This window comes from Rhineura floridana, chromosome 11, assembly GCF_030035675.1.
Source record: "Rhineura floridana isolate rRhiFlo1 chromosome 11, rRhiFlo1.hap2, whole genome shotgun sequence".
Lineage (NCBI taxonomy): Eukaryota > Metazoa > Chordata > Lepidosauria > Squamata > Rhineuridae > Rhineura > Rhineura floridana.
Genome location: NC_084490.1, coordinates 37,607,366 through 37,635,139, shown reverse-complemented (window position 1 = coordinate 37,635,139; position 27,774 = coordinate 37,607,366). Strand labels below are relative to the sequence as shown.

General features: G+C 42.7%; 1 protein-coding gene across 1 annotated transcript; it reads left to right on the top strand.

Moving 5' to 3' along the window:
* The first annotated feature begins 26,236 nt into the window (after positions 1-26,236).
* On the top strand, positions 26,237-27,352 carry LOC133367013 (olfactory receptor 5V1-like). The gene has a single exon (XM_061590615.1). It carries the CDS (start codon positions 26,237-26,239, stop codon positions 27,173-27,175), a length of 939 nt encoding a protein of 312 aa, XP_061446599.1. The 3' UTR covers positions 27,176-27,352.
* Positions 27,353-27,774: the final 422 nt, after the last annotated feature.

Here is a 27,774-nt window from a genome sequence, read left to right as displayed (position 1 = left end):
GCCAGTGTGGTGTAGTGGTTAAGGTGTTGGACTATGACCTGGGAGACCAGGGTTTGAATCCCCACTTAGCCACACTGGGTGACCTTGGGCCAGTCACTGCCTCTCAGCCTCAGAGGAAGGCAATGGTGAACCCCCTCTGAATACTGCTTACCATGCAAACCCTATTCATAGGGTCGCCATAAGTGAGAACTGACTTGAAGGCCGTTCATTTCATTTTTTCAGACTTTCTCATTAAGACTCATGAAGTTAAAAGCCCTGGCTTAATAGACACTTAATTCAAGGTACCATTTATTGAAGCACTGTGTGTGTGAAAGTTCTCATTGTTTTTGGATTTGTGGTAATTTTACCACATTGTTTAAGAAAACCTTTATTCTTATAGAGATTTTGTTCATGTCTTGTAAGGGTGTCTGTGTATGCAGAAAGCAATAAAGATGAACAGTGATGTTTCCATGCAAAGCCTCAGTAATCTTTGCCATCCTCAATAAAATGCAAACATGAGACCCTTGGGGTTTAATTTTGCCAGATTCCTTCCCAGCTGCTGCTGGGAGGAATGGTGGGATGTAAATGAAATAAAATTAATTAATAAACTTGTTCATCTTCTCATTGAAAAGGAATGAGTTGGGATGGGAAGAAGGGAATATGTGTTTTCACAGATTTTAGGTACATGTACTACATACTGAAGAGGTGAAGGGGAGAATCAAAGTCCATGGGAAGTTTTTCCCAACCATGCCTTTGAAGAGGACCTAGCTGACTTTTCTTCTCTTCCTGACACTCTTCCTTTAGCTCAGTCTTCAAGTAACATCCGTAAGTACACACAGTCTCTCTCTCTCTGTCACACACATACACACACACAAAGCCTCCATTGGTATTCTCTCTTATCTAAATTAGAGTACAAGGAGTGCCGGAGTTACAGAAGTGAGCCTTGTATGGAATGAATGCAGATCTTGTGCATGTTGGTCAGGAGGTCTGAAAAGGGATGCTGTGGGGTTTCATTTTGCATTTCCTTCCTGGGCTCCTGCTGGGAGGACGGGTGGGATATATTGTAAATGAAAGAAAATAAATACATAAATGTGTTTTACTTCTCATCCAAAAGGAATGAGTTGGGATGGGAATATGGGAATATGTGATTTCACCGATTTTAGGTACATGTACGACATAATGAAGAGGTAAAGGGAAGAATCAAAGTCCATGGCATAGCATGGATCTACCACTCTTTTTCTTTTTTATTTATTTACAGTATTTGTGTTGTTTTATTGTGCTTCTATTCATTTACATCAGGGGTGGGGAACCTCAGGACCAGCGGCCAAATAAGCTGCACCTAGGCCTCAGGACTCTCCCCAGCTAACGCTCTTCACTAGTCCTGCCCAGTTCCCCCTACCCCACCTGCAGACTGTATGCATAACACATTTGCATCAATGCCGGAATTTGCACACACAAAGGGTGACAATGAAGAAAGAGTTTCCTGTTTGAATAAGGGCTTTGCAACTGGTCCATTCTCATGCAGATGGCATCAGAAATCAGCTGCTGTTTTGGAAGCCAAATTGTATTAATTTTCAAAGTAAATTCAAATTCCAGATAGACTGTTCCTGAAGCTAGAAGCTCTATACTTCTAGTTTTGTTTTGATCCAAAGGCTGTTTGCAAACAACAGATTGTTCATTAGGAAAAGAATGTCATTAGAGGACTTCCCGGAAGGAGTGCTGGCTGGTGGTTGTCTCTGAGGGAGCTCTGCCTCAGAGGAAGCTTTTTTCAGGTTAAAAGCCAGCCAAGAGGAATCTTGGACTGGCTTAAATGTTCTCCAAGGTATAGGAGAACCGATCAGATTTTCCACAAGACTTCGTTGAGCTGTCGGCGGCTGGAATTGATCAGGAAATCCCTGAGATAAGAAGGCATGCCGATCGGCTGAAGACGGAGTCAGGATTTCCACGCAAGCTGTACTGGAAAAAAGCGAAGCGTTCTTTTTTTCTTCTTAAAAAAAAACGTTCTTAACCAGCGAGCCTACTTCTGTCTAAATCTTATCATTCGGCTTAAATTACTACAATAAAAGGGATTTGTTTACGAATCAGCAACTGAGAAACCTGGGTGAGTCATACTTTTTCTCTTTTAAATATAATTAAGGAAGAAAGAAAATCTAAACAACTTATATACTTTTTTTACGACAAAAAGCTGGCCTGAATTTGGAGTTTTAAAGTTTAAAAACGGATGAGAGGTAATTATTATATTTTGGACTATTTTTCTCTTTGGACTATTTCTTTTTGGATGAATCTGCTGCTCGTATATGTTACTAATTGTTTGGTGTTGGGAACCAGAATTGTTTTGCATTCTTGGATGTAGATAAGAACTGTGCTGTGCTGGCTGGACTTCAATAACAGGCCTGGAATATTAACTCTTTTGTTGGTGGAGGAAAAAAAAAAAGAAATAGACTGCCTCTAGGTTTTGGAACAGTGATTAATATCAGAAATTAAAGGCTTCTCTTGAAAATGACAACTAAAAAAGCAACTAAGGCCCAGGAGCGAAGAGGTTCTACTGATCCACAGGAAGGGGCTATACCCCCAGATATATTTCAAAAAATAATGGAAGGGATTAATGATATAAAACAGGAAATGAAAACTGAATTGACAGATATAAAAGACTATATTAAAACACAAGTGGATGAGATTAAAGGGACAATTGGGCAAATAAAGGAGGATGCAAAAAACACTAAAGAAAAGGTACAAATCTTGGAGAATAGAACAGATATATTAAATCTGGAATTAGAAAAAAATTTGGACTACATGGCTGTGACTGAAATGAAAAATAAAGAACATTGTTTGAGATTCCGTGCAATTCTTGAGGAAACAGGTGAAGACATCAGAGATAAAATTGTTAATGCTCTAGCAAAATTTCTGGATTTGAATGAAGATAGGATGGAATTTGAAATAGACAAAGTGTATAGAATTAATTCCAGATATGCAACAATGAATAAAATTCCAAGAGATGTGCTTGTTCATTTTATAAAGAAGACGACCAGAGATATGGTATTACAGCAACACTTTAAAAATACCTTTAAAATTGATGGTAAGGAAATACTGGTGATGAAAGAAATTCCTATTAGACTTTTACGTAAGAGAAAAGAATATGCTTTCCTTACAGAGAAACTTAAGCAACGCAAAATTCAATTTAGATGGGATGTTCCAGAAGGAGTGATCTTTACATTCAGACAACAGAAATATAGATTGAATACTGTTCAAAAAGCAAGGGACTTCTTGAGAAAAGCTTCAAAAGATATGGATGAAGATAAACTCAAAGATATGGATATAATTCCTGGGGAACAAAGTCAACAAAGATATGCAGAGGAAGGGAAGGAAGATGATGGATTAAAAGGAGCATCAGGCACATTTTAAAATACACGCTTAAAGATGGATTACAAATATCTAACTTGGAATATAAATGGAGCCAATACGGCGCAGAAGAGAAAGAAAGTGTTTCATTATTTGAAAAAATTAAAATTGGATATAATTTGTTTACAAGAAACTCATATTAAGAAGAAAGATTCCAAATATTTGATTTGTAAAAATTTGGGTGAAGAATTTATTTCGGCTGGACCAAAAAAAAAAAATGGAGTTGTTCTCTACATTAACCCACAATTGCTTCCTAAATTGGTATTACTGGATGATAGTGGTAGATTTGTGGGGGTTGAAATTACTCTACAGGGTACAAACATTTTGATAGTGGGTATCTATGCCCCCAATGAAGATAAAACAAGGTTTTACACAGGACTTATGGAAAAATTGTCAGAGTTTTCATATGACCATTGGTGCGTTATGGGTGATTGGAATGGGGTAATCTCACCAAAAGTTGATAGGCTTTCTGAAAAAAATATCAAAGAGACACAGGGTAAATTACCGAAGATTTGCTTTGAACTGATGGAACATTTAGAATTGGTGGATACCTGGAGATATATAAATGATAATGCAAAGGAATTTACTTATTTTTCAGAAAGACACAAAACATTCTCGAGGATTGATATGATTTGGATGTCTAAAATTTTAGCGAAGGACACTTTTAAAATGGATATATTACCAAAAACTTTTTCGGATCATAACCCTGTGATATTAACTTTAAAAAAGAAAAATCTTGGATTTAGATGGAGACTAAATGAATCTTTATTACAGAATGACAAAGTAGTACAAGAATGTAAGAAGAAATTAAAAGAGTTTTTTGAACATAATTTACATAAAGGAACAAGTGAAAATATCGTTTGGGATACAAGTAAGGCATTTATGAGGGGATATCTTATTAAATGTAACTCTGAATTAAAAAAAAAGAAACAACAGAAAATGCAATTAATTTTGGAAGAAATAAAACAAAAAGAGGAAGAATTGAAAAAGAATCCAACTAAAGTTTCTATTGTAAATCAAATCAAAATGTTACAGAAGCAAGTATCAATGCTGACAGTTAGAGAAATTGAAAGAAAACTAAATTTTGCTAAACAAAGGACTTTTGAATTTGCAAATAAACCTGGGAAATGGTTAGCATATAAATTAAGAAAAGAACGTCAAAAAATATCATTTTAAAGATACAAGAAGGAGATGAGACGTTGACAGATAATGTAAAAATTAAAAAGATTTTTCATCAATATTATTCAACATTGTACAAATGTCAGGAAATTCCATCTGAAAAAATAGAAGAGTATATATCTAAACAGAATTTGCCTAAAATTACAGACTTTCAGAGACAAGCTATTAATAGCCCTATTACGTCAAGAGAGATATCTGAAGCTATAAACAAAATTAAATTAGGAAAGGCACCAGGACCAGATGGGTTATCTGCAATGTATTATAAATGTTTGGAGGAAGAACTCTTACTACCTTTACAGTCTACAATGAATCTTATTTTGCAAGAGGGAAAGATACCGGATAGTTGGAAAAATGCTAATATAACATTAATACCTAAAGAGGAGCAAGATTTAACTAAAACAAAAAATTATCGACCAATATCTCTATTGAATAATGACTATAAAATTTTTACAATGATCTTGGCAGAAAGATTGAAAATAATATTGCAACAATTTATTCAGGAAGATCAATCAGGGTTTTTACCTAAAAGACAATTACGTGACAACGTCAGGAATGTCTTGAACGTCTTGGAATATTTAGAACAACGAAATGATAAACAAGCAGCTTTGATTTTTTTAGATGCTGAAAAAGCATTTGATAATTTGAATTGGAAATTTATGTTTCAGGTTTTGGAGCAAATGGATTTTGGAGACAATTTTATAAAATGGATTAGATCGATTTATACATCTCAGAAGGCTCAGATAATTGTTAACGGAGATTTAACGGATTCATGTGAAATACAAAAGGGTACAAGACAGGGATGTCCTTTATCTCCCCTTTTATTTATTCTGGTCTTAGAAGTGCTGCTTAGAGATATAAGGCAAGATAAAAGAATTTCGGGATTAAAGATAAAAAAAGAAGAATATAAATTGAGAGCATTTGCTGATGATTTGATAATTGTACTAGAAAATCCTTTGGAAGGAATTAATGTATTGATGGACAAATTAAAAGAATTTGGACCGTTAGCAGGATTTAAGATCAACAATCAAAAAACGAAGATGTTGGTGAAAAATTTAACTTTAAGGGAACAGCAAGAGTTAATGGACAAGACAGATTTTACAATAGAGAAAAAGTTGAAATATTTAGGTATTATTATGACAAATAAAAATTCAAAGTTGTTTCATAATAATTATGAAAAATTATGGACAGAGATTAAGAAAGACTTGCTAAAATGGGATAAACTACAACTGTCATTAATGGGTAGAATATCTGTGATAAAAATGAATGTATTACCGAGAATGATGTTTTTGTTTCAAACAATACCTGTAATATCCTCTGATTTACCTTTTAAACAATGGCAAAAAGATATCTCTAAATTTGTATGGCAAGGAAAAAAACCAAGAGTTAAATTTAAACTACTACAAGATGCCAAAGAAAGAGGAGGACTGGGATTACCAAATCTGAGACTTTATTTTGCTGCCTGCTGTCTAGTCTGGATAAAGGAATGGATCTTATTGAGGAATAAAAGACTATTGGATTTGGAGGGCCATAATTTGAAGTGGGGATGGCATGGATATCTATGGTATGACAAAGTAAAAGTAAATGTAGACTTTAACAATCATTTTATAAGACGTCCTCTGTTGAAAATATGGAATAGATATAAACCAAGGTTTTATTCGAAAATACCATTATGTGTCTCAAGTCAAGAAGCGTTTTATAGAAGAGAAATGGCTGGAAAAGAGAAATGGCTAACTTATCAAGAACTATTAGAAAATGTACATGGAGAATATACAATGAAAGAGAGAGAACAACTGACAAAGGAAGGATATAGTTTTCAATGGTTTGCCTATTTACAATTGTTAGAAAGATATAAAATGGACAAGAAAATGTATGGGTTTGAAATAAGTAAATCTGATTTTGAAATAGGATTGTGTACAAATGATGAAAATATAATTGCGAAAATGTATAAACTCTTATTGAAAATGGATATGGAGGAAGAACAAGTAAAAGACTGTATGGTAAAGTGGGCAAAAAATTTTGGTTATAATATACAAATGGATCAATGGGAAAATATGTGGAAAAAAGGTTTGAAATTTACACTATGCTATAATCTTAAAGAAAAATTTTATAAAATGATGTACCGATGGTACATGACTCCAGAAAAGTTGTCAAAAATGTATAGTAATGTTTCTAATGTTTGTTGGAAATGTAAACAACAAGGAGGATCATTTTATCATATGTGGTGGTTATGTAAAAAGGCAAAATCATTTTGGGCACAGATAGGTAGGAAGATGCAAAAAATTCTAAAGATAAATATTCAGTCAAAACCAGAATTTTTTTTATTGGGTTTTATGGATAAACAAATAGAAAAGAAATATGGAAGAATAATATTATATATGATTACGGCAGCAAGATTATTATATGCACAAAAGTGGAAAATGGAATCAACACCAACAATGGAAGAATGGCTATTGAAATTAATGGACTTAGTAGAAATGGATAAATTGACGTGTTTACTTAGAGAAAAATCGACAGATACATTTCTTAAGGAATGGAAGCCTCTCAGACTTTTTGTTGAAAGATCAAAATAAAATGATGATACTGGGATTTGACGATTAATTAAGACAGCCTATGGAGAAAAGGGATTCTGTATGTATACATTAAGGGACAGGTTTGATGTATATTATATACTTATAACTGATCTGCGACAAATCGGAAGTCAACTATTTTATTTTCATTTTTTGTTGTTGTATTGTTATGTTTTTTTTTACTTTGTTTTGTTTGTTTTTGGAAAAATTTGAATAAAAATTATTAAAAAAAAAAAAGGAAAAGAATGTCATTAGCAAGAAACTGTGGCTTAGTAGACCCAAGAGAAACATTCAAATCAGTATTTCTTTCCATGGAAGTAGGCACATCTTGTGTGTTTTCAAGGAAATCTGAAGCATTTAAATGAGGGCCTGCACCTTCAGAGGACGTTTTGTTATGCTTCTCTTTCCGGACATTAATGTTTTGTTTTGTAGGGCCAATTATGGCCTGATTTGCCATAAGCGAAGCTGGATAGCGGCAGTAGGGGCAGTGGGGGTGGAAACAGAAGAGGAGGTGGAGGGGGCCATACCAGGAGCCTGTGCCTGTGCTCTCCTGTTTAAAGCATTCAGCAAAACTTCAGTGGGTTGCTTGTGATATTGATCCATATTTTCTCCCAAATTTCTAAGCATGTACCAAAGCTGACTACAGAAGAGACCCCCAAAATCCACCACTTCATTCCCCTGTCAGGTCTGAGCATGGCCTTGTTGGGAGGGAGAAAAGTTGCTGTGATTGCTGCTGGAGTTATTGAACCCAGGTCTCCTATCTACCCCTGTTGAGGCTAAATTAGCCCGATTGGAACCAGAGGCCAAGAAAGGATGGTAGTTTCCTCTTCCCTGGGGTCCCTGATTTGAATTGGGTACAACAGATGAATGAGGTCCTTGACTGGTATATGTGACAGTTTGAATTGGCTCAAGCTGAACCTTCTGTGTAGTGGTTGCTTTTTGCCTTCCTCCAACCTCTCCAAGGAGCTCAGAGAGTTGCAAAATAGCCACACTTAATTCCCATCAAGTAACACCTTCAAGATCCATTCTCCCTATTGCTAACTTCGTTTGAGCGTTTAACCCCATGTGTACAGCTTCCAGAAATTCTCTGTCATTATACCCATACTGTCCATCTTGTCATAGTCTCACATGGTCTGATAAATGTGCAAGAAATTTCTTCCAGTTCACACAAACCTCTGGGCTTTCCTCTACACCTCGACTCTCCATCACATATGCGTTTAACACATTCATCCCAGGCAACAGAGCCTTAATCACAATTCTCATCCCATCATAAACATTCCTTGCATTCACCATTCTGAAAGTTGCTTCAATGGAAGCTGCATTGTGCTCAGTGGCACAATATCTTGCCACCTGCATTAGATCTTGAGCATCAGCAGTAGGATACATTTCATCTGCCCTAGTTAACCAAGTCAAAACTGTGTCCTTATTCAAAGAACCTAAACTATCTGCCACTGCCTTTGTCTGGGGAGGGGACCAACATACAATTTCTTGGACAATTTTATTATGAGCTGGCCCATTCCCAGTGGTTTCTACCACATTTTTCATCATAATGGGTGCAAGTACTTATTTATTATTTATTTATTGCACTTTTAGACCGCCCTTTAGCAACAGGCTCTCAGGGCGGTGTACAGCAGAATAAAACCACATTTATAATACAAGCGAGTGTGGGTTACAATATATAACTATAAAAACACTATTAAGAACAAGATTAAAACAAAATTAATATAATTACAATTATAATTAAATATAAAATTAAAATTAAAACTAAGATTAAAATGCCTGGGCAAAGAGGTAGGTCTTTACCTGGCACCGAAAAGATAACAAAGAAGGCGCCAGGCGTATCTCGTCAGGGAGGGCATTCCATAATTCGGGGGCCACCACTGAGAAGGCCCTAGATCTCATTATCGTTCTCCGGGCCTCCCTATGAGTTGGGACCCGGAGAAGGGCCTTCGACGTCGAGCGCAGCGAACAGGTAGGTTCATAGCGGGAGAGGCGTTCCATCAGGTATTGCGGTGCGATGCCATTAAGGGCTTTATAGGTAAGAACCAACACTTTGAATCTGGCCCAGAAACGTATTGGTAGCCAGTGCAGTTGGGCCAGGATAGGTGTTATATGGTAAGATCTTTTAGTCCGAGTAAGAATTCTGGCCGCAGCATTCTGCACCAGCTGAAGTTTCCGAACCGTCTTCAAAGGTAACCCTACGTAGAGTGCATTACAGTAGTCCAATCTAGAGGTTACCAGAGCATGGATAACTGAGGAAAGGTTCTCCCTCTCCAGATAGGGTCGTAGTTGGGCTACCAGCCGAAGCTGGTAGAACGCATTCCGTGCCACCGAAGCTACCTGAGCCTCCAGTGACAGGAGCGGATCTAATAAGACCCCCAAACTATGGACCTGCTCCTTTAGGGGGAGTGTAACCCCATCTAGGGTAGGTCGAACATCAACCATCTGGGCAGAGAGCCCCCCCACCAACAGCATCTCAGTCTTGTCAGGATTGAGTCTCAGTTTATTAGCTCTCATCCAGTCCATTATCGCGACCAGGCAGTGGTTTAGTACATTGACAGCCTCACCTGAAGAAGATGAAAAGGAGAAGTAGAGCTGCGTATCATCAGCATATTGCTGGAAATGCACTCCAAAACTCCTAATGACCTTGCCCAGCGGCTTCATATAGATATTAAAGAGAATGGGGGACAGAACTGAACCCTGCAGGACCCCATATTGGAGTACCCAGGGACTCGAGTAATGCTCCCCAAGCACCAGCTTCTGGAGACGATCCTTGAGGTAGGAGCACAGCCACCGCCAAGCAGTGCCTCCAACTCCTAAATCCGCAAGTCGCCCCAGAAGGATACCATGGTCAATGGTATCAAAAGCCACTGAGAGATCAAGGAGAACCAACAGAGTTACACTCCCTCTGTCCTTCTCCCGACAGAGGTCATCATACAGGGCGAGCAAGGCCGTTTCTGTACCAAACCCCGGCCGAAAGCCCGATTGAAATGGATCCAGATAATCAGTTTCATCCAAGAGAGCTTGGAGCTGGCGAGCGACCACGCGCTCTAGGACCTTGCCCAGGAATGGAACATTTGCTACCGGTCTATAGTTGTCAAGGTTGTCGGGGTCCAAGGAGGGTTTCTTTAGGAGCGGTCTCACCACCGCCTGTTTTAGGCAGAGTGGGACCACTCCCTCTCGTAAAGAGGCATTGATCACCTCCTTGGCCCAGCCAGCTGTTCCATTCCTGCTAGCTTTTATTAGCCACGAGGGGCAAGGATCCAGAGCAGAAGTGGTTGCCCGCACCTGTCCAAGCACCTTGTCCACATCCTTGAGCTGTACCAACTGAAATTCATCAAATAAAACAGGACAAGACTGTGCTCCGGACACCTCATTAGGTTCAACTGCAACAATGTTGGAGTCAAGGTCCCGGCGGATGGTCATGATCATGCCTTGGAAATGTCTCGCAAACTCATTACAGCGGGCTATTGATGGTATTATTGCGTCCTGAGGACCAGAGTGTAAAAGTCCCCGGACAATTTTATAAAGTTCTGCTGGGCGGTTAGAAGATGACTGCATGGAGGCAGCAAAGTATTGCTTCTTTGCTGCCCTCACCGCCTTCACATAGAGCTTGGTAGAGACCTTCACAAGTGCAAGATTATAGCCGTTGGGAGTTCGTCTCTATTTGCACTCAAGCCGTCTCCTATCTTGCTTCATCACTCTTAGCTCTGAGGTATACCAAGGAGCCAATTGAGCTCTGCAGAGGAGAGGGCGCACCAGGGCGATCCTTGTGACTCCTTCCATTCAGGATTTAAAGGAGCAGATGATACAGCATCTTCCGGGAGACTGGGAAGAGAGGGGAATCTCCCCAAAACTGCCCACCACCCAGAAGGTGGACCACTGCTGCTATGCCTTGCTAAGTCTGTAATTTTTTCTCCAGTTCCTTAATTTGAGCCTGGCACTTATCATGGCTGACTGTCTCATTCTGCTGTCTCATATGAAGCACCAAATGTTCTGCTGCTAGTTTAGCCCTTGTACATTCCTCCTCCTTCTCTTTCATACCCTGACACGCCACCTCAGCCTGGGCTGATACCTCATCTTGCTCCCTCTCCATTTGTCTTAAATATTTTTTCTGCTACCACATTCATTCATTCACGGGCAAAATGATCACAATCATTTCTCCACCCTTCATTCAAGTCCACACGTTCCTTTTTAAATGCTTCAGTCAAAGTGATGCTCTCTCTTTCAAATTTCTCATTCAAACTGGCTAGCTCTATTGCAAAAGCCTCTCTTTCCTGATCAAATGCCTCCTCTGCCTGAGCCAACTGTCGCAATTCCAAAGAGGAATGTAGGAGGGGCAGCTGGGCTTAAATAAGTCCTCCAGCCTCGCCCCTCCCTTCAGCCAAGTTGCACTGCGTCATAGTGTCAGCTCTACACTGCATCAGCAGTGTCAGGGGAGGCTGGAAATTCCTGGGTCTTTGGCAGGGAAGGAAAGTCCTTAGCCAGCAGTCGGGTGGTAAATCTGCCAGGCCGATACTTGCCGAGTCAGAAGTCCAGAAGCGAGGTCAGTGGAGGTCCGGGATCAATTGCCAAGGATGCTGCAGGGAAACTAGGTCTACACAAAGCCACGCTTGACGTTGCAGTCAGCAACAAGCTGCAGCCAAGGTGTGCCTTATAAAGAGCAGGATGGACAGCAGGTGTGAGCCCTCAGCGTTTGGGCCTTAAGGAGACAGGCCTGCCTCTCTTCTGCCTGACCTTCTGCTGTCTACGTTCTGCAGGTGAGGGGGGAGTATCCTGTTCACTGTCTGTGTCTGGCTGCAGGGCCTCTGCTGTCCCTGGGGTGCTCTGCAGCTGAGGGGCAGAAGGAGCTGGATTCTCAGGAGGCTCCTCCGTGTCTCCTGCTGCTCCTGGGTCTGCTGATGTTACTCCCGAGTCGTCCTCATCTGAGGAGTCCTCTGACGGGGCCATGACACTATCCCCTGCCCCACGACCAACCCTCCGCCTCCCGCCGGGGCCCGGCTTATCCGGGTAGCGCTGGTGGAAGCGCCGGACCAGACGAGGGGCATGCACCTGCGCCGCATCTTCCCATGAGCGTTCCTCAGGGCCGTACCCCTGCCAGTCTATGAAGTACTGGAGGCGGCCCCGATGCCTCCGGGAGTCCAGGATCTGCGCCACTTCGAATTCCTCTTCCCCGTTGACTTGTATCGGTGGTGGGGGCCATGGTTGACTACCCAAGGGGTGAGGTGGGAGAGCGGGAGTCAGCAGTGATCTATGGAAGACAGGGTGAATGCGGAAGGAGGCAGGGAGTTGGAGCCGGAATGCCACTGGGTTAATTTGCTGGGTGATCCGGAAGGGACCTGCCTTCCGAGCCTCTAGCTTCTGAGACGGCCGTTGCGAACGCAGGAATTTGGTTGAGAGCCATACCCGGTCGCCTACCTTCAGCAGCAGGCCTGGTTGGCGGTGGCGGTCAGCAAAGCGCTTATACGCGTCCTTGGCCTGCTCCAGCTGCTCCTTCAGGACTGCCTGCAGGGCTTGCAACTCCTGCAGCATGACATCCGCAGCGGGGACCGGCGACGGGGGTCGCACTGAGGGGAAGAATCGGGGGTGGTAGCCGTAAGAGGCAAAGAACGGGGTCTGGCGCGTGGAGGCATGCACGGAGTTATTATACGCGAACTCCGCCAGCAGTAACAGATCCACCCAATTGTCCTGTTGGAAGCAGGTGTAACACCGCAGGTATTGTTCGATGGTGGCGTTGGTACGTTCTGTTTGTCCATCTGATTGAGGGTGGTGGGTGGAGGACAAGAGGATCTGGACGTTCAGGGCCCGAAACAGGGCCTGCCAGAACCGGGCGGTGAACTGGGCTCCTCGGTCAGAGATCAGGTGGTCGGGGAGGCCGTGTAACCGGAAAACCTGGGTCAAGAACAGTTGCGCAGTTTCTGGGGCAGAGGGTAGGCCGGCACAGGGGAGGAAATGGGCCATCTTGGTGAACAGGTCTACGACTACGAGGATGGTGGTCATTCCCCGGGAGGCCGGTAAGTCCGTGATAAAATCCAGGGAGACCGAGCACCAGGGCCCGGGGGGTTAGGCAGTGGGAGCAGGAGCTCCGGGGGCTTGCCGGGGTGGCTCTTGGCTCGCTGGCATGTATCACAGGCCGCTACATAGTCCTTGACGTCCGCTTGGACCCGGGGCCACCAGAAATCCCGTAGGACCAGGTGGAGGGTTTTATACATTCCAAAATGCCCTGCCGGCTGGCTGTCATGGCAGAGGTGGAGCACCTCTCCCCGCAGAGCTCCTGGGGGAACGTACAACCGGTTCTGGTGATACAAGAGGCCCTGCTGCAAGGAAAAGGGGCTGTCCCGGGCGGGCATCCCTGACTGGAGCTCTCGCTGCTGGGCCAGGGCATAGGGGTCCTTTTGCTGCTGTTCCTGCACCCGGTCCAGGAGGGGTTGCAGCTGGTGGGTAGCAGCGAAGTTCTCTGGGTGAAGAATTGGGCGAAGGGGGCGATCGACCTGCTCGGCTCGGTATTCTGGCTTGCGAGAGAGCGCATCTGCTAGGGTGTTTTGGCAGCCAGGGAGGTAGGTGACCGTGAACTGGAACCGGGAGAAAAACAGGGACCACCGGATCTGGCGTTGGTTCAGCCATCGGGTGCTTTGCAGGTGCTCCAGGTTTCGGTGGTCTGTTCGTACCTGGACCGGATGGCGTGCCCCTTCCAGGAGATGACGCCAAGTCTCGAAGGCTACTTTGATGGCTAGTAACTCCTTCTCCCAAATGGTGTAGTTCTGTTCCGAAGCGTTGAGTTTCCGGGAGTGGAACGCACAGGGGAGCAGGGACTGCTTGCTCCCCACCGGCTGAAGTAGGACCGCTGCCACTGCCTTATCTGATGCATTGGCCTCCACTATGTAAGGTCGGGTAGGGTCGGGTTGCCAGAGGATGGGTTCAGATGTAAAGGCGTGTTGGAGGCGCCGGAAGGCCTGTTGAGCGGCCTCAGTCCAAATATACTTCTCTTTGCCTCGAAGCAGGTCTGATATGGGCGTGGTGAGTTCGGAGAAGTGGGAGATGAACCGGCAGTAATAGTTGGCGAAGCCCAAGAAGCGCTGCACATCTTTGGGGCTTCACGGAGCTGCCCAGTGGAGGATGGTCTCAATTTTGGCGGGGTCCATCTGGATACCCGAGGGCGAGATCCGATGGCCTAGGAAATCCACGGTCGTGAGGTCAAAGGAGCATTTTTCGAGCTTGGCAAAGAGGCGGTGCTCCCGCAGGCGCTGCAGCACCGCTCGAACGTGCTCCTTATGTTCCGAGGGGTTCCGCGAGTAGATCAAGATGTCATCCAAGTAGATCACCAGGAAGCGGTCTAGGAGGTCCCGGAAGATGTCGTTCATGAAGTGCTGGAAGATGGCAGGGGCGTTGCACAAGCCAAATGGCATCACGGTGTACTCAAAGTGCCCATAACGGGTGCGGAAGGCCGTCTTCCACTCATCGCCCTCCCGCATACGCACCAGGTTGTAGGCCCCTCTCAGGTCTAGTTTGGTGAAAATGCGAGCGCCCCGCAGCCGCTCTAACAGTTCTGGGAGCAGGGGCAGAGGGTAGCGATTCCGAACTGTAATCTGGTTGAGGGTGCGGTAGTCATTGCACAACCGGAGTTCCCCACATTTCTTTTTGACAAAGAGGACAGGGGCGGCTGCAGGGGACGTGGAAGGGCGAATGAACCCTCAGCGCAGGTTCTTGTCGAGGAACTCTCTGAGGGCTGCCAGTTTGGGTTCTGACAGGGAATAAAGCCAGCCCACGGCAATCTTGGCTCCAGGGAGCAGGTCAATGGGACAGTCGTAAGGATGATGGGGCGGCAACTGGTCTGCCTCTTGCTTCCCAAACACATCCGCGAACTCCCGGTACTGTTCCAGTAAGGCCTCAGGCACGGAGCTTGCCTCCTGGGTCATCAGGATGCGCTCCTTCGGCCTCCAGCAGTTGGCTTGGCAATGGGGGGATCCGAGGGTCAGTCGGCCCATGGACCACTGGATGATGGGGTCGTGCCGCTGGAGCCATGCCAGGCCCAGCACGACCGGGAAGTGGGGTGCGGCAGCCAGGTAGAACTGGAGGCTTTCCTCGTGCTCCCCCAGGGCCATGTCGAGCGGCACTGTCTCCTGTACTACAGGGCCCGAGGCGAGAAGCCGGCCATCAATAGTCTCCACCAGGAGGGGGTGGTGAATGGGTTGACTAGGAACCCGGTGGAGCTTGGCAAAGGACACGTCCATAAAATTGCTGGTGGATCCTGAGTCCAGCATGGTGGGTACTTGTAGGGTCCCCCTTCCGGGGACTGTCAGTGTGATCAACACGGTCAGATGCTTGGGCGGTGAGGAACTGAGGTGGCAGGCCCCTTGAACCATGAGGGTGCCCCGGCTCAGGGGCCTGTGAAGCCCGGGGCATGGGCGTTTCCCGAGGCAGGGGCTGTGGGTCGTTTCGTGGAACACTGGGCTGCAAAATGTCCCGGGGTCCCGCAATACAGGCAGAGGCCCTGTTGCCGGCGTTGCAGCTTTTCGGCCGCAGAGAGACGTGGCTGAGCCCCTCCCAGCTGCATTGGTTCTGCCAGGGGTGTAGGGTCCTTGCCGACAGGCTCCAAGGGCCCAGCCACTGGGGCTGATGCTCTGTAGACTGGCTGGGGTCGGTTGGCAGCACGCCTGCTTTCCAGCCTCCCGTCAATCTGGAGACACAGGCGTATGAGGGCTTGCAGGGTTCCAGGGCGCTCCACCCTAGCTAGCTCATCCAGGAGCTCATCCGACAGCCCCTCCTGAAACTGGTCCATGAGAGCGGCTTCGTTCCAGCCCAGGGTTTGTTGCAATAGACGAAAGTCTGTTACATATTCCCCCAGGGGGCGTCGGCCTTGCCGCAGCCTGCGTATCCGGCGGTTGGCTGTGGCAGATTGGACTGGGTCCTTGAACATAACGTTCAGTTCTGGGGACTTCCGGGAAGGGTGACTTCGCTTGTGCCTGCTTTTGGGACGGGCTCCCACCTCAAAAGAAGCTTATTCAGATATAAATCAGTCAGAACATTTTTTTTTTTGACTGATGAAATTTCTCCCGGGCAGGGAGAAACGTAGAGATCAACCTCAAAGCCTGTTTTTGTTGGGAGGACTGGATTTCATTAATTTATGAGATAAGGTCCAGCCAACAATGCCGGACGGACTTTCTAACAAGCTCTATCTGCTTAAGCGATACGTTTATCTTTTCTTCAAAGAGAGAACGGACTAACAGGCAAGCACCCTTCTTTCTATTATTTTTTTTACTTGGTTTAAATTGTTGCAGCAAAAGGAGATTTGTCAGATTGATCGGCTTTGGACAACTTCTGGGTGAGATATAGCTCTTCTCTGTTATTCACGAAATTAACAGCTTATCTCTGTTTCTGTCGCAAAAAGCTGTCCTGGAAGTGCATTCTAAAGATAATAAACAGAAGAGGGATTTCTATTCCTGATTTCTATTCCGAGGAATATTATATTGTTTGGGACTATTCTCTTTTTGGTCTATTTTATTTTGACGAATCTGCTTCTTCACGACGCCACTAACTGTTTTGATGCTGGGAACTAAATTTGTTTTGCATTCTTGAACAAGAGAGATAAGGCAGGTTGCTCTGTTTATACTGTGATGTCATCAAGCCTGGAATATTAACCCAATTGTTGCTGAAATAAGAAGTGGTTCTTCTTTATTTTTGTTTTGCTTTGTTTTCGTGGTTTTAAAAATGGCAATCAAGAAAGTGGCTGAGAATCTGGAAGTAATTATGTTTCAGAAAATAATGGATGAGATTGAGATAACGAAACAAACCCTGCGACAGGGTAGTAAGGAGCTGAAAATTGAACTGAGCAAAATGACGCAGGAGCTTAAAGAAATAGGGGATCCTGTGAGAGAGGAGAATGAGATCAGAGATGAGAAAAGAAAAAATAAAGGGAAGATACAAGCCCTGGAGATTGGAACAAATGTGGAATTGGAAAAAGATCTGGAGTTTATGGATTTTAGAAATAAAATCTACTGTTTGGAATTTAACATTATCTCTGAAGAAATTAATGAAGATATTAGAGATAAAGTTATCAATGGCTTGGATAATCTTCTGGACTGGAATGATGTGATGGAGCTTAATATAGAGAAAATCTATGGAATTAACTGCAGCCATGTGACAATGGAAAAACTCTTAAGAGATGAGCCAGTGCATTTTGTAAAAAAGAAGAACACAGATATGACTTTACAACAGTATTTCAGCAACTTATTTAGAATGGATGGCAAGAAAATATTTGGGATAGAGGAAATTCCCATCAGACTCTTATTATATGACTATGGCTACAACAGCAAGATTATTATGGAATACTGATAATGGAAGATTGGACACTGAAATTACTGGACTTAACAGGACTATTGAAGATGGAAGATGGAACTAATAGGGATAATGGAATAATGGCTATTGAAATTATTGGACCTAACAGATTCTGATGAGATGGATTAATCGAAATGTTTATTTGGACTATGGTTATGACAATAAGTTTATTATAATTATTAACGAGATGGATTAATTGACATGTTTATTTGGAGAAAAATTGATAGATATATTTCTTAAAGAATTGAAACCTCTCTTTGACTTTTTGTGGAAAGAATAAAGTAATGTTTATGAGATTTGATGATTAATTAAGATAACTACTGGAGGAAAGTGATTTTATAATATGATTTAAGAGACAGGATTGTTATATATTGTAGACCTATAACTGATTTGATATGTGACAAATGGGAAGTCAACATTTTATTTTATTTTATTTTTTTGTTTAATCATTTTTGTTTTGTTTTGTTTTTTGTCTTTGAATGTTTTATGATTTTGTTTTCTATGTTTTATGAAAATTTGAATAAAAATTATTGTAAAAAAAAAGAACATAACGTTCAGTTCTCTGGTGAAGGCGGCTAGGTCATTGAGCACGGGGCTCCGCTCGAGGAGCAGGGGCGTGGCCCATCTAGCTGCCGCCCCGGTGCAGAGGTTAATCAAGAATCCCACCCGGGTCTTATCATCTGGGAAGGCCTCTGGGTGTAACTCCATGAAGAGCTGGGCCTGGGCCAAGAAGACTGAGAGCTGGTCGGAAGCCCCAGTAAATTTCTCTGGGAGAGTCACAGGGCACTTGGCTCTCCCTGTAGGGAGAGGGGGTGGGGCTGCTGCTAGCTGGGTTTGCAAGCCTTGGACGGCCAACAGCAGCTGGTCTACTTGTGAGCGCAGGAGCAAGTTTTCCTGCTGGAGTTGCTGCATGGTCAGCACTTCCCCCACTCCTTTGTTGCCTGCTTTGTTTGGGCTGACTGCAAACTGTCAGCTCTACACTGCATCAGCAGTGTCGGGGGGGCTGGAAATTCCTGGGTCTTTGGCAGGGAAGGAAAGTCCTTAGCCAGCAGTCGGGTTGTAAATCTGCCAGGCCGATCCGAAGCGTACTTGCCGAGTCAGAAGTCCAGAAGCGAAGTCAGTGGAGGTCCGGGATCAATTGCCAAGGAGGTCAGTCAAAGAGATGCTGCAGGGAAACTAGGTCTACACAAAGCCACATCTGACGTTGCAGTCAGCAACAAGCTGCAGCCAAGGTGTGCCTTATAAAGAACAGGATGGACAGCAGGTGTGAGCCCTCAGCGTTTGGGCCTTAAGGAGACAGGCCTGCCTCTCTTCTGCCTGACCTTCTGCTGTCTACGTTCTGCAGGTGAGGGGGGAGTATCCTGTTCACTGTCTGTGTCTGGCTGCAGGGCCTCTGCTGTCCCTGGGGTGCTCTGCAGCTGAGGGGCAGAAGGAGCTGGATTCTCAGGAGGCTCCTCCGTGTCTCCTGCTGCTCCTGGGTCTGCTGCTGTTACTCCCGAGTCGTCCTCATCTGAGGAGTCCTCTGACGGGGCCATGACACATAGGTGCGACGTGCGACTTTGCCCCATTTAAAGATGGAGGCAGCAGCTTCGCCCCCATCTGCAATTATGCCCCGCCCGTCAGCTGTGCGGCGAGCGGGGCGTCATTAAGCCAGAGTAAACAGGAATGGTTTTGCCTAGCACCTAAAGGCTGACAATGTTGGCACCAATCATGTTTCCCTGAGGAGAATATTCCATAATCAGAGAGCCACCACTGAAAAGGCTTGTTTTCTTGTTGACAATGAATTATGAGAATTTGCCTCACTCTTTGGTTACTAAGATCTTTCATTCATACATTCTTTTTTTTAGTTTTCAGTCATACTCATATCTTTCTTTTCATACTCTGACACAGTCATGCCAACAATCCACGTCATGTTTTTTTTTTTTAAATGAACAAATTTGTTGAAACTAACCTGGTTTTTGGCAGTGCATTCTAAGTGAGGCTCCCTTTGGGGGAAATATGTTAGGCAACTTCAGGTGGTACAAAATGCTACAGCCACAGTTTTGATATCCCCCCCCCCAGAATACAACTGAAATATTGTACAACTTTCATTGGTTCCTCGTCTGCTTCTGAGTCCACTCCAAAGGGATGATCATTCTGTTTAAATCCCAAAAGGGTTTGGGACCAGGATATCCCAGAGGACCATCTTCTCCCACATTATCCTGACATGGCTCTATGTACCATCACAGACCAGTGTATTCAATGGAAATATAGGAAAGGGCCTTCTCATTCCATCATCCCGTCTCTGCTGATCTTTAGATGTCTGATTAAAAAAACTCACAACCTGCTTTGTTCAGATGTGCGTGAGACACAGAGAGCAATTGAAACCTTATCCCCCTGTCTTGATGGGCCTGTTATTTGTTTTTGTTTATGTTGCTGATATTTTAAATCTGGAACCCTTCTCAGTCTCAGAGCCATATTTTCCTATGGGAAAACTTCCAGAAGCTTCATGCCAGGTGTGGGTGGGTCCAGAGGTAATAGTGTACTGAATAAAAGACGCAACACTTAACCCTAGTATAGTAGGCTATGTTTCAGCTATGAAAAAGTTGGAGTTTTCCACACACTCCTATCTCCCTACACATTTCTGTATCCAGGCAAGGAAGAGGCATTATCAAGTCAGGGTTGGGGAGGAGTCTGGCTGAAGTCCTGGGGTCAGACAGAGCAGCTGGGAACTTTTGACAACGGCTTCAGTCGCTGGCAGGGTTCCTACAATGATCACACAACCATGTGACATCATGTGTTCATGGGATCATTGCAGAAAGCACTGCTGGTGACTAAAGAGTCCCACCGTGCAATACATGTGGATAGGAGAAAGGGTCTTCTCCATAAACAGTAAAAGAGACCACTGGGCCACTACATACTTTTAATAAAGTAAATGAACCTTTTGAACACTCCAAAATGCCTTCAAGCTTCTTCTGCTCTGCACAAAAAAAGGCAGGAAGAAACCACCTGCATGTTTTTGCAGAGAACAAAGATTTTCGTGAAAATCATGGGTGAGGTTCCATACCAAGATAAATTATCTTTGGCTGAGTATAGAAGAGGTGATGATATATCACACTGTCACTTAACAGAGTGGTGAATATAGAACTACCTAACATAGGATTGGACCAGATTAAGTTATTCATATTTAGTTTTTAGTTTTTAGTCAGTACAAACAGCTAGACTGCTCAGGTGTTAAGATTGGCAAGAGGGGGCTCTCTTGGTAGATCTGCCACCTTCAGAAATGTGGGGAATGGTGGCCCAGGAAAGATCTTTCTCTGTGTCAGCTGCAACATTGTGGAACTCTTTTCTTCACAAAAGTGCATCTAGCATGTTCATGGTACAGTTTCTGCCATATGCTGAAGACACACCTCTTCATGTTCACCTTTGACAGTTAAAATATTTTGTTTTGTGGGACCCACTTTTTACTTGACCTGAAAACTCTAATGTTCTGTTTGGAATGGTTTTACTTGTTTTATAATTGTAATGGTTTTATCTGTTTTTATAACTGTATACTGTACTGTTGTAACCCACCCTGGGATCTTGTGCTAAAGGACAGGTAAGAAATCTGGCGAATGAATTAGAGATGACTAACTTAAGTCCAATTGTTTTGCATTGGGACTGAAAAATAGGTGTAACTTACAGTTTCAGCCACAACCGAACACAGTACGTGTCTAAGCAATAAGTCCCCTTAAGTTCAGTGAGACTTACACCTAGGGAAGTGTGTGTTAGATTGCAGGATTAGTCCTGACCCAACCCATAGTGTGCATATAAAATTATATTTGACAACTTTAAGCCAGTAATGCAGTGCCAGATTCCAAAGTACAGGGTCCCTTTATGTTACTCACAAGCACAACCAGCCCCTCCCCCTTTTTTGCTGTGGTGTTGAGAATGAGATCCTTGTTAATGCCTTCTCCCACAACAAAAGATGTCCCTGGAAGCCAATCAGCATGAAAGAGGAGAATGTTAGCTACTCAGAAGAGTATTCTCAGTGGCTGACTCATCTATATTCTCTCTGATTGGCTTCAATCAACAGGAAAGGACAAGGAAGCATGTTAGAAGACTCTTCTCAGTGGCTAACACACTTTCCTTTCATGCTGATTGCCTTGCAGGATGCTAGAGACATAGGGACCCTGTTCCTCTAAGACCCCCTGAGACCCTGGATGACTACATCCATGCTTTAAGCATGACGAAGTGTGATATTTTGATATGAAACTTTTTTGCCTGCAAATCCACAAGGCCATGATTAGAAAAACCCTTGTTCAAGCTGTTGAGGACAATCTGTGAGTACTTTAATATCAGTGAGGAGACATTAATTGCCTTGACTTTGGAAGAGTGTAATGAATTCCCCTGAGCATGTAGCCTTCCTTGTTGGAAAACATTTCTCCTGTTGGTTTATCTGTAATGTCACTGGTGTCCTATTAGATGAGCCTGCCTATGATAATAGTTTACCATGTTTGGCATAACTCCTAGTACTACAAATACAGAAAGCCAAACACAGTTTAGTTCTTTTCCCCAGGCATTGTGAATATCCATTTTAAAAAAATGGTCTGTTCTTCATCATCTAGTCACGTTAAACAAGTTTACATTCTGCTATTTTGCTACTGAATGAGAATGAGGCTGCTTGTACTTTAAATAAGCGAGCATCTTGATATTTTGCTACGAAAGGGAAACAAGACTCCAGGACCACCATTGGAACGACATGTTTGGAGCACAGCAGGGATAGTAAAGAAAAACTTTCATCCTACATATGGAACCTGAATGGAACACATCAGAGTTTCCAGCCAGAAATATAACCATTTTAGAGGTAAATATTTATGTACCCATCCTGCTAGCCTTTTGTGCTCATTTGGGGCAGTGTATTCCCCCCCCCATTTTTATGAGTTTTATTTATTTGATATGCACACGGACCAGGAATACAACTTCCTTGGTAAATCGGCTGACAGGAAGTGGAAGTTAGTAAATCTGACCGATGTGATCTTTGTCTTCCTCTTTCTGTAGGTCAGTCCCAAGCTTTATGAGGAAAGACGCAGATTTATCTGGTATGCATGCAAGAAATGAAATGATTTTTTTAAATCAGTGGGCCAATTAATGTGAGGGTCTTTGAGATCTTGGGAGCAACATTTTGGATTTCAGAGAATATGTGTTCCAGAGAGAAAAATATTCTCTTATTTCATTTTGGAAATGTCTATTTCATCTTCCATTCTGGAATTCAAGATGGTGTCTATGGTGTTCCCAGCAGTTCTGCATTCAGGCACTCAACAGACCCAAACCTGCTTAACTTTAGCAATGTGGCTGCATCATCTCCCCTCAGATCATGCCGCAGGCCATCAATAAAACCATTGTCTATTTATTTTATAAAACTAAAACTGCATGAAGAAAGTGGGTGGACATTTTTTCTCCTTCTCTTATAAGAGCTCAGACTCATTCACTGAAAATGTTTGAATGGAAGTTCAGGAGAGGCAAAAGGGAGTACTTCTATATCATTAATCTATGGAACTCAATGTCTGCCCCAAGTTAATTGGGAGGGAAACATTAGACAAGAGGAGCTTAAAGGGGTTAGACAAATTCATGGGAGATAGTTTATCAGATGCTTCTAATCATGATGGATATAGAAATCTTCCAGCTTCAGAGTCAATAGACAACTGAATACCAGCTGTTGGCTTTCCACTGGTTGACAACTGGAGAAAAACGAATCTATGTAATCCTATGACCCTTACTTGGGACCCTAATTTAATGGGACATACATATGAGTAAAGAAGTGTAGGATTGTGCCATCCATAGATCTGGTCTGAGACAGCAGAACTCTTAAGTGTTTATGCTGCTATATTACTGCAACAACTACAACTACTGTTACTACTACTATCAGTTTTCCCTTCTCCTTGTCTTGCATTATTATACTCTCTAGATGAAATACAATCAAATCTGAGCTTTATTAGTGAAGATGTTGGGATACTCCAATACAGAAACAGGATTTGGAATAGGGTGGGAAGTTCAGGCTTACGCATATGCTTATCTGGAAGAACGTCCTATGGAAATCAGTGTGGCTTCCTTATGATGAGCAGATGTACACAAGATTGCAAAGTAAGAGTATAGGCAACCCTACATGTTTTTCTATATATATTCAGGGAAAAATAGAAAATAATTGTCTGACATCACTGAATCTGCCTTCCCCATGTTTAAATGAAAATGTGGCAGAGCTTTCAAATTGTTGTTGCATGAGCCACACGATTCACCTTGTATCTGAATGTGTGAGTTATTTTTAAATGCTAATCTCAGTTGTTTGCTCCTGCTTTTTTGTCTCTGAGGTTCTAATCCACTCTATATAATATGACGCTGTTTGCTACCCAGTCACACTAATGGGGGATATAAAAATGGCTACAACTCTGCCCCTCTTTTGCCTGAAGCGGATAAAATTTACAGGGATATAATCTGGAGCCCCTCCAGATTGAATTAAACCTGAAAAATTAGACAAATAAATCCTGGAGATATTTTTTTTCGGGTGGGGAGTAAAGGGGATTCATTCTCTCAGTAATCCCTTACAGAGGTGTTATCTGTTCTTCTTTCTCATACTGAAAGAATTAAGAAGTAGCTGAGTGGTGTGTATTCGTACTTGTACATTTTAAAGTACTTTTCAGCTTCACACTGACTTCTCTGGTGCTTGTTTGTCTCCTCCAATAGACCTTTCAAGCCTGGCCTTACAACATGAGACTACCAAGAATGCTACCTACAGGGTTCTGAAAAGCTATGTGGTGTTCTTTTAAAAGCAGAACAGTGTAGGATTTAAAAAAAAAATAACTTAAATGAAGCCTTTAACTTTTAAAAATTATTTTGCTGCTGTGATTTAGCAATCAAATCAAATCAAATCAGAGCTCTTCACTGCTCTGCGGACAACATTTTAGACAGCAAGGACCAAGAACCTAGAGAAAAAAATGGAATACAGGATAACATAGAGCTATATGGTTAGAAAAGTTCAAAAAGTACACTAAAACAGAGCAACATGAAGATTTGTGGGGGCCCTGATATAAAACCTTGGGGGGGATTATTGACATCATACTTTGAATTGTGAGGGGGAAGAGATGCCTTTACTACCCTGATTTGCCTCATGTTTCAGACCCCACAGAGGGCTAGCACTAGGAATGGAAGGGTCTGTTAATTTCGGTTATCTCAATTTCTCATGTTTCTAGTCTTAAACTCAGTTCTCCACATTTCTGCAGTAATTTATATTTCTTTTTTTTAAATCCTCATGAAAATTCTTCAGCATTTTAGTGTGAATTTCTCATAATAAACACATTTCTGTATGCTGTTTTGAGTACTGTAAGATTTTTCCAAGTAAAAAAGCATTTTATTAATGTACAAAGGCATTTTATATGTTGTTTTCACAAATACATCCATTCTGATGCACTCTGTGCCTAAAATATGCATTTTTGTAAATATCGTTTATTTGGAGAACTGCATTGTAAAAGTTTGAATTTCAAAGGTTGGCTGTGTTTCAGTTCTCATATTGTTTCAGAAAGTACAAATATGATAGATGTGGCTTTAAATGTTACTAGGTTATGGGCTGTTCTCATTTTATAGACCTCATTTTATTGGCCCTTGTGTGTTCTCTGATGTAACATAATATATATGATAATTCTTGGTGTGGCATAAAAGGTCCTTTATAAAGAGAAAACTTTTTTCTTTTTTCTCCCAATTTCTCCATTTCTAGGAAGTCAGCCAGCGTGCCCACTTTTAAAGTTAACATAAGATAAAGAAGCTGGGAAGTCTGCCAATTATTAGCTGTCCCTGAGACCTATCCTTGCAGGCTGTAGCTGTGTCTTCAGCAGCACACAGGTTTGCAGCCTATTCCAGAAAGCAAGAGTGTCTGGACTGGTGTACGTATGTCAACAGTTAGTTAATCCTGTTATCTCAAGGGGAGTCCAGAAGATTATCTCATTGAGGTTTGTGTAGAGTCACGCATAGAAGCATACACCATCCTTCTGAGATCTACAGATGCAACCTTTTCCTAAGAAAGAACAATTAAAAAGGCAGAAAGCCCAATACATTTCACCAGTGTTTTATGGCTGCTCAGAGATTGCTGTTCACTGCTGATCCATGCACCAAGGGTGAGACAAGTCCATTACCTACTGTATTTGAGACAGTAATGTATGATATGCTCTGTGATGAATGGTAACATGATTTATGTTTTGATGTGTAGGATCATAGATTCTGATCCTCTGGCTACAGCCATTGATAACCGTATTTATGGATTAGATGTATGAAAAAAATAGCATAATACTTGTTAAATTATTGTTTTCGAACTCCCCTTTTTGGTGATATATGCTCAGTCCTATGTAAATGTTTGAGTGGAATCTCTGATGATTAACCTGCCTGTTCAGACTAACTGCAGTTGGTGACAGTACAAGCTTAGGTGAGCATGACGACTAACACCTAAGTAAACTGGTTAGTCAACAGGTGGAGTCCATAAGAACTGTCAATCCTGTACGCTTACAAGAGAGCCCATTCAATTGGTTTCAATGGGAACTGAGTCACATTTCTCCCCCATACTTAGCCACCACACAGCCCTGATTGAAATATCTGAACCTCCCTTGACAATTAAGTGGTACAGAACACAGAGAACAAGAGTGGGTGCCCCCTTTCACTGTCAATATTAGTTTCAAGCATCAATGGAAGGGGAAAGGGGTGGGGTCGGTTTCCTAGCTCACTAATATTCTTCAAATTGTATTTCAGGATGACCATCTGATTTACTGGAAACAGTAATGGGAAAAAATCAGTCAAACCCTTCAACGTTCATCCTTCTGGGATTTGGCAATCACTTTGAACTGAGAATTCTCTTCTTCATATCGTTCCTTGTCATCTATGCTTTGTCAATTTTTGGAAATCTCCTAATTGTTTTGCTGATTGTAGTTGAGCAGCATCTTCATACCCCCATGTATTTTTTCCTCTTGAACTTGGCCTGCTTAGAGATCTGCTACACTTCAACCATCCTTCCAAGGATGCTGGGCAGTTTCATCACTGGGGATAGGTCCATATCTATTATGGGATGCATCACACAATACTATTTCTTTTGTTTCTGGGCAGCCTCAGAATGCTATCTTCTGGCAATGATGTCTTTTGACCGATATTTGGCAATAAGCAAACCTTTGCACTACACATCTATTATGAATGCTAGACTTTGCATCCAGTTAGCAGTCACATCTTGGATAAGCGGACTATTGACCACCATTATTGTAACTTCTTTTTTGGTACAACTAACTTTCTGTGGGTCCAATGAAATTGATGATTTCTTTTGTGATGTGTATCCTGTGGCAAACCTCTCCTGCAGCAATACCCATCTAGTAAAACTTGCAACTTTTATTGTAGGGTTAATGGGAACAGGTCCCCCTTTTCTACTGACCTTGGCTTCTTATGTCTGTATTATTCTCAGTGTCTTGCGAATTAAATCCAAAGCCGCACAGCAGAAGGTCTTTGCCACTTGTTCTTCTCATCTGATTGTTGTGACAGTTTTCTATGGGTCATTAGTCTTTGTTTATGTCATCCCAGAAACAGAAACACTGAAGAAGCTACATAAAACCTTCTCTTTCTTCTACACCATCTTGACTCCCATGTGCAACCCCCTCATATACAGTTTGAGAAACAGAGAGGTGAAGGAAGCTCTGTCCAAATCGTTCAGAAAATTCAGAAACAGGGTTTCATAGTTTCACAATACCTTGATGGATCTGGTGAAGCTTACAGAAATATAGATGAACTAATAAGAAAGGCGTTGCCATCAGCAGGGATACTTGAGGATCCAATATTTGTGAATTCCTCTATAAAATGACTGGATCCAAACAGGGTTTCATAGCATCACAGTGTCTTGATGGATCTGAGATGCTTGAGGAATTCAATATTTGTTTAATCCAGTCCAGACTAACGTTCAGATTTGAATTTAGGTATTCAGTAGATGTTGTACTTTTCCAACTGTGACCCACTTTTCAGTGGTTAAAAACCCATCTGTGAAAGCATATACTGGTGGGAGGGATACTTTGTCATATGTTTTGTGATGATTTTTTTTAAAAAAATTCAAACTAATGTGAAAATGCAATAGAATCATGTATAAAAAATATGCAAAGTTGGCATGGGCCATAAATAAGACAGATTTGTCCATCCCTTCTCATTGAGAAATGATGAACACTGCTTTGGCCTGGGATCCAGTCTTTTGAAAATGATACTCCAAGGGCCATGGGCAATGATAATGGAACAAGAAGAAGAATACAGCAAGCAGAAACCTGCAACAAGATGCTTTGGTATATCTCTA

What these genes read in the sequence shown, in the direction of transcription:
- LOC133367013 (XM_061590615.1), top strand. Translation starts at nt 26,237, where the DNA reads ATGGGAAAAAATCAGTCAAACCCTTCAACGTTCATCCTTCTGGGATTT.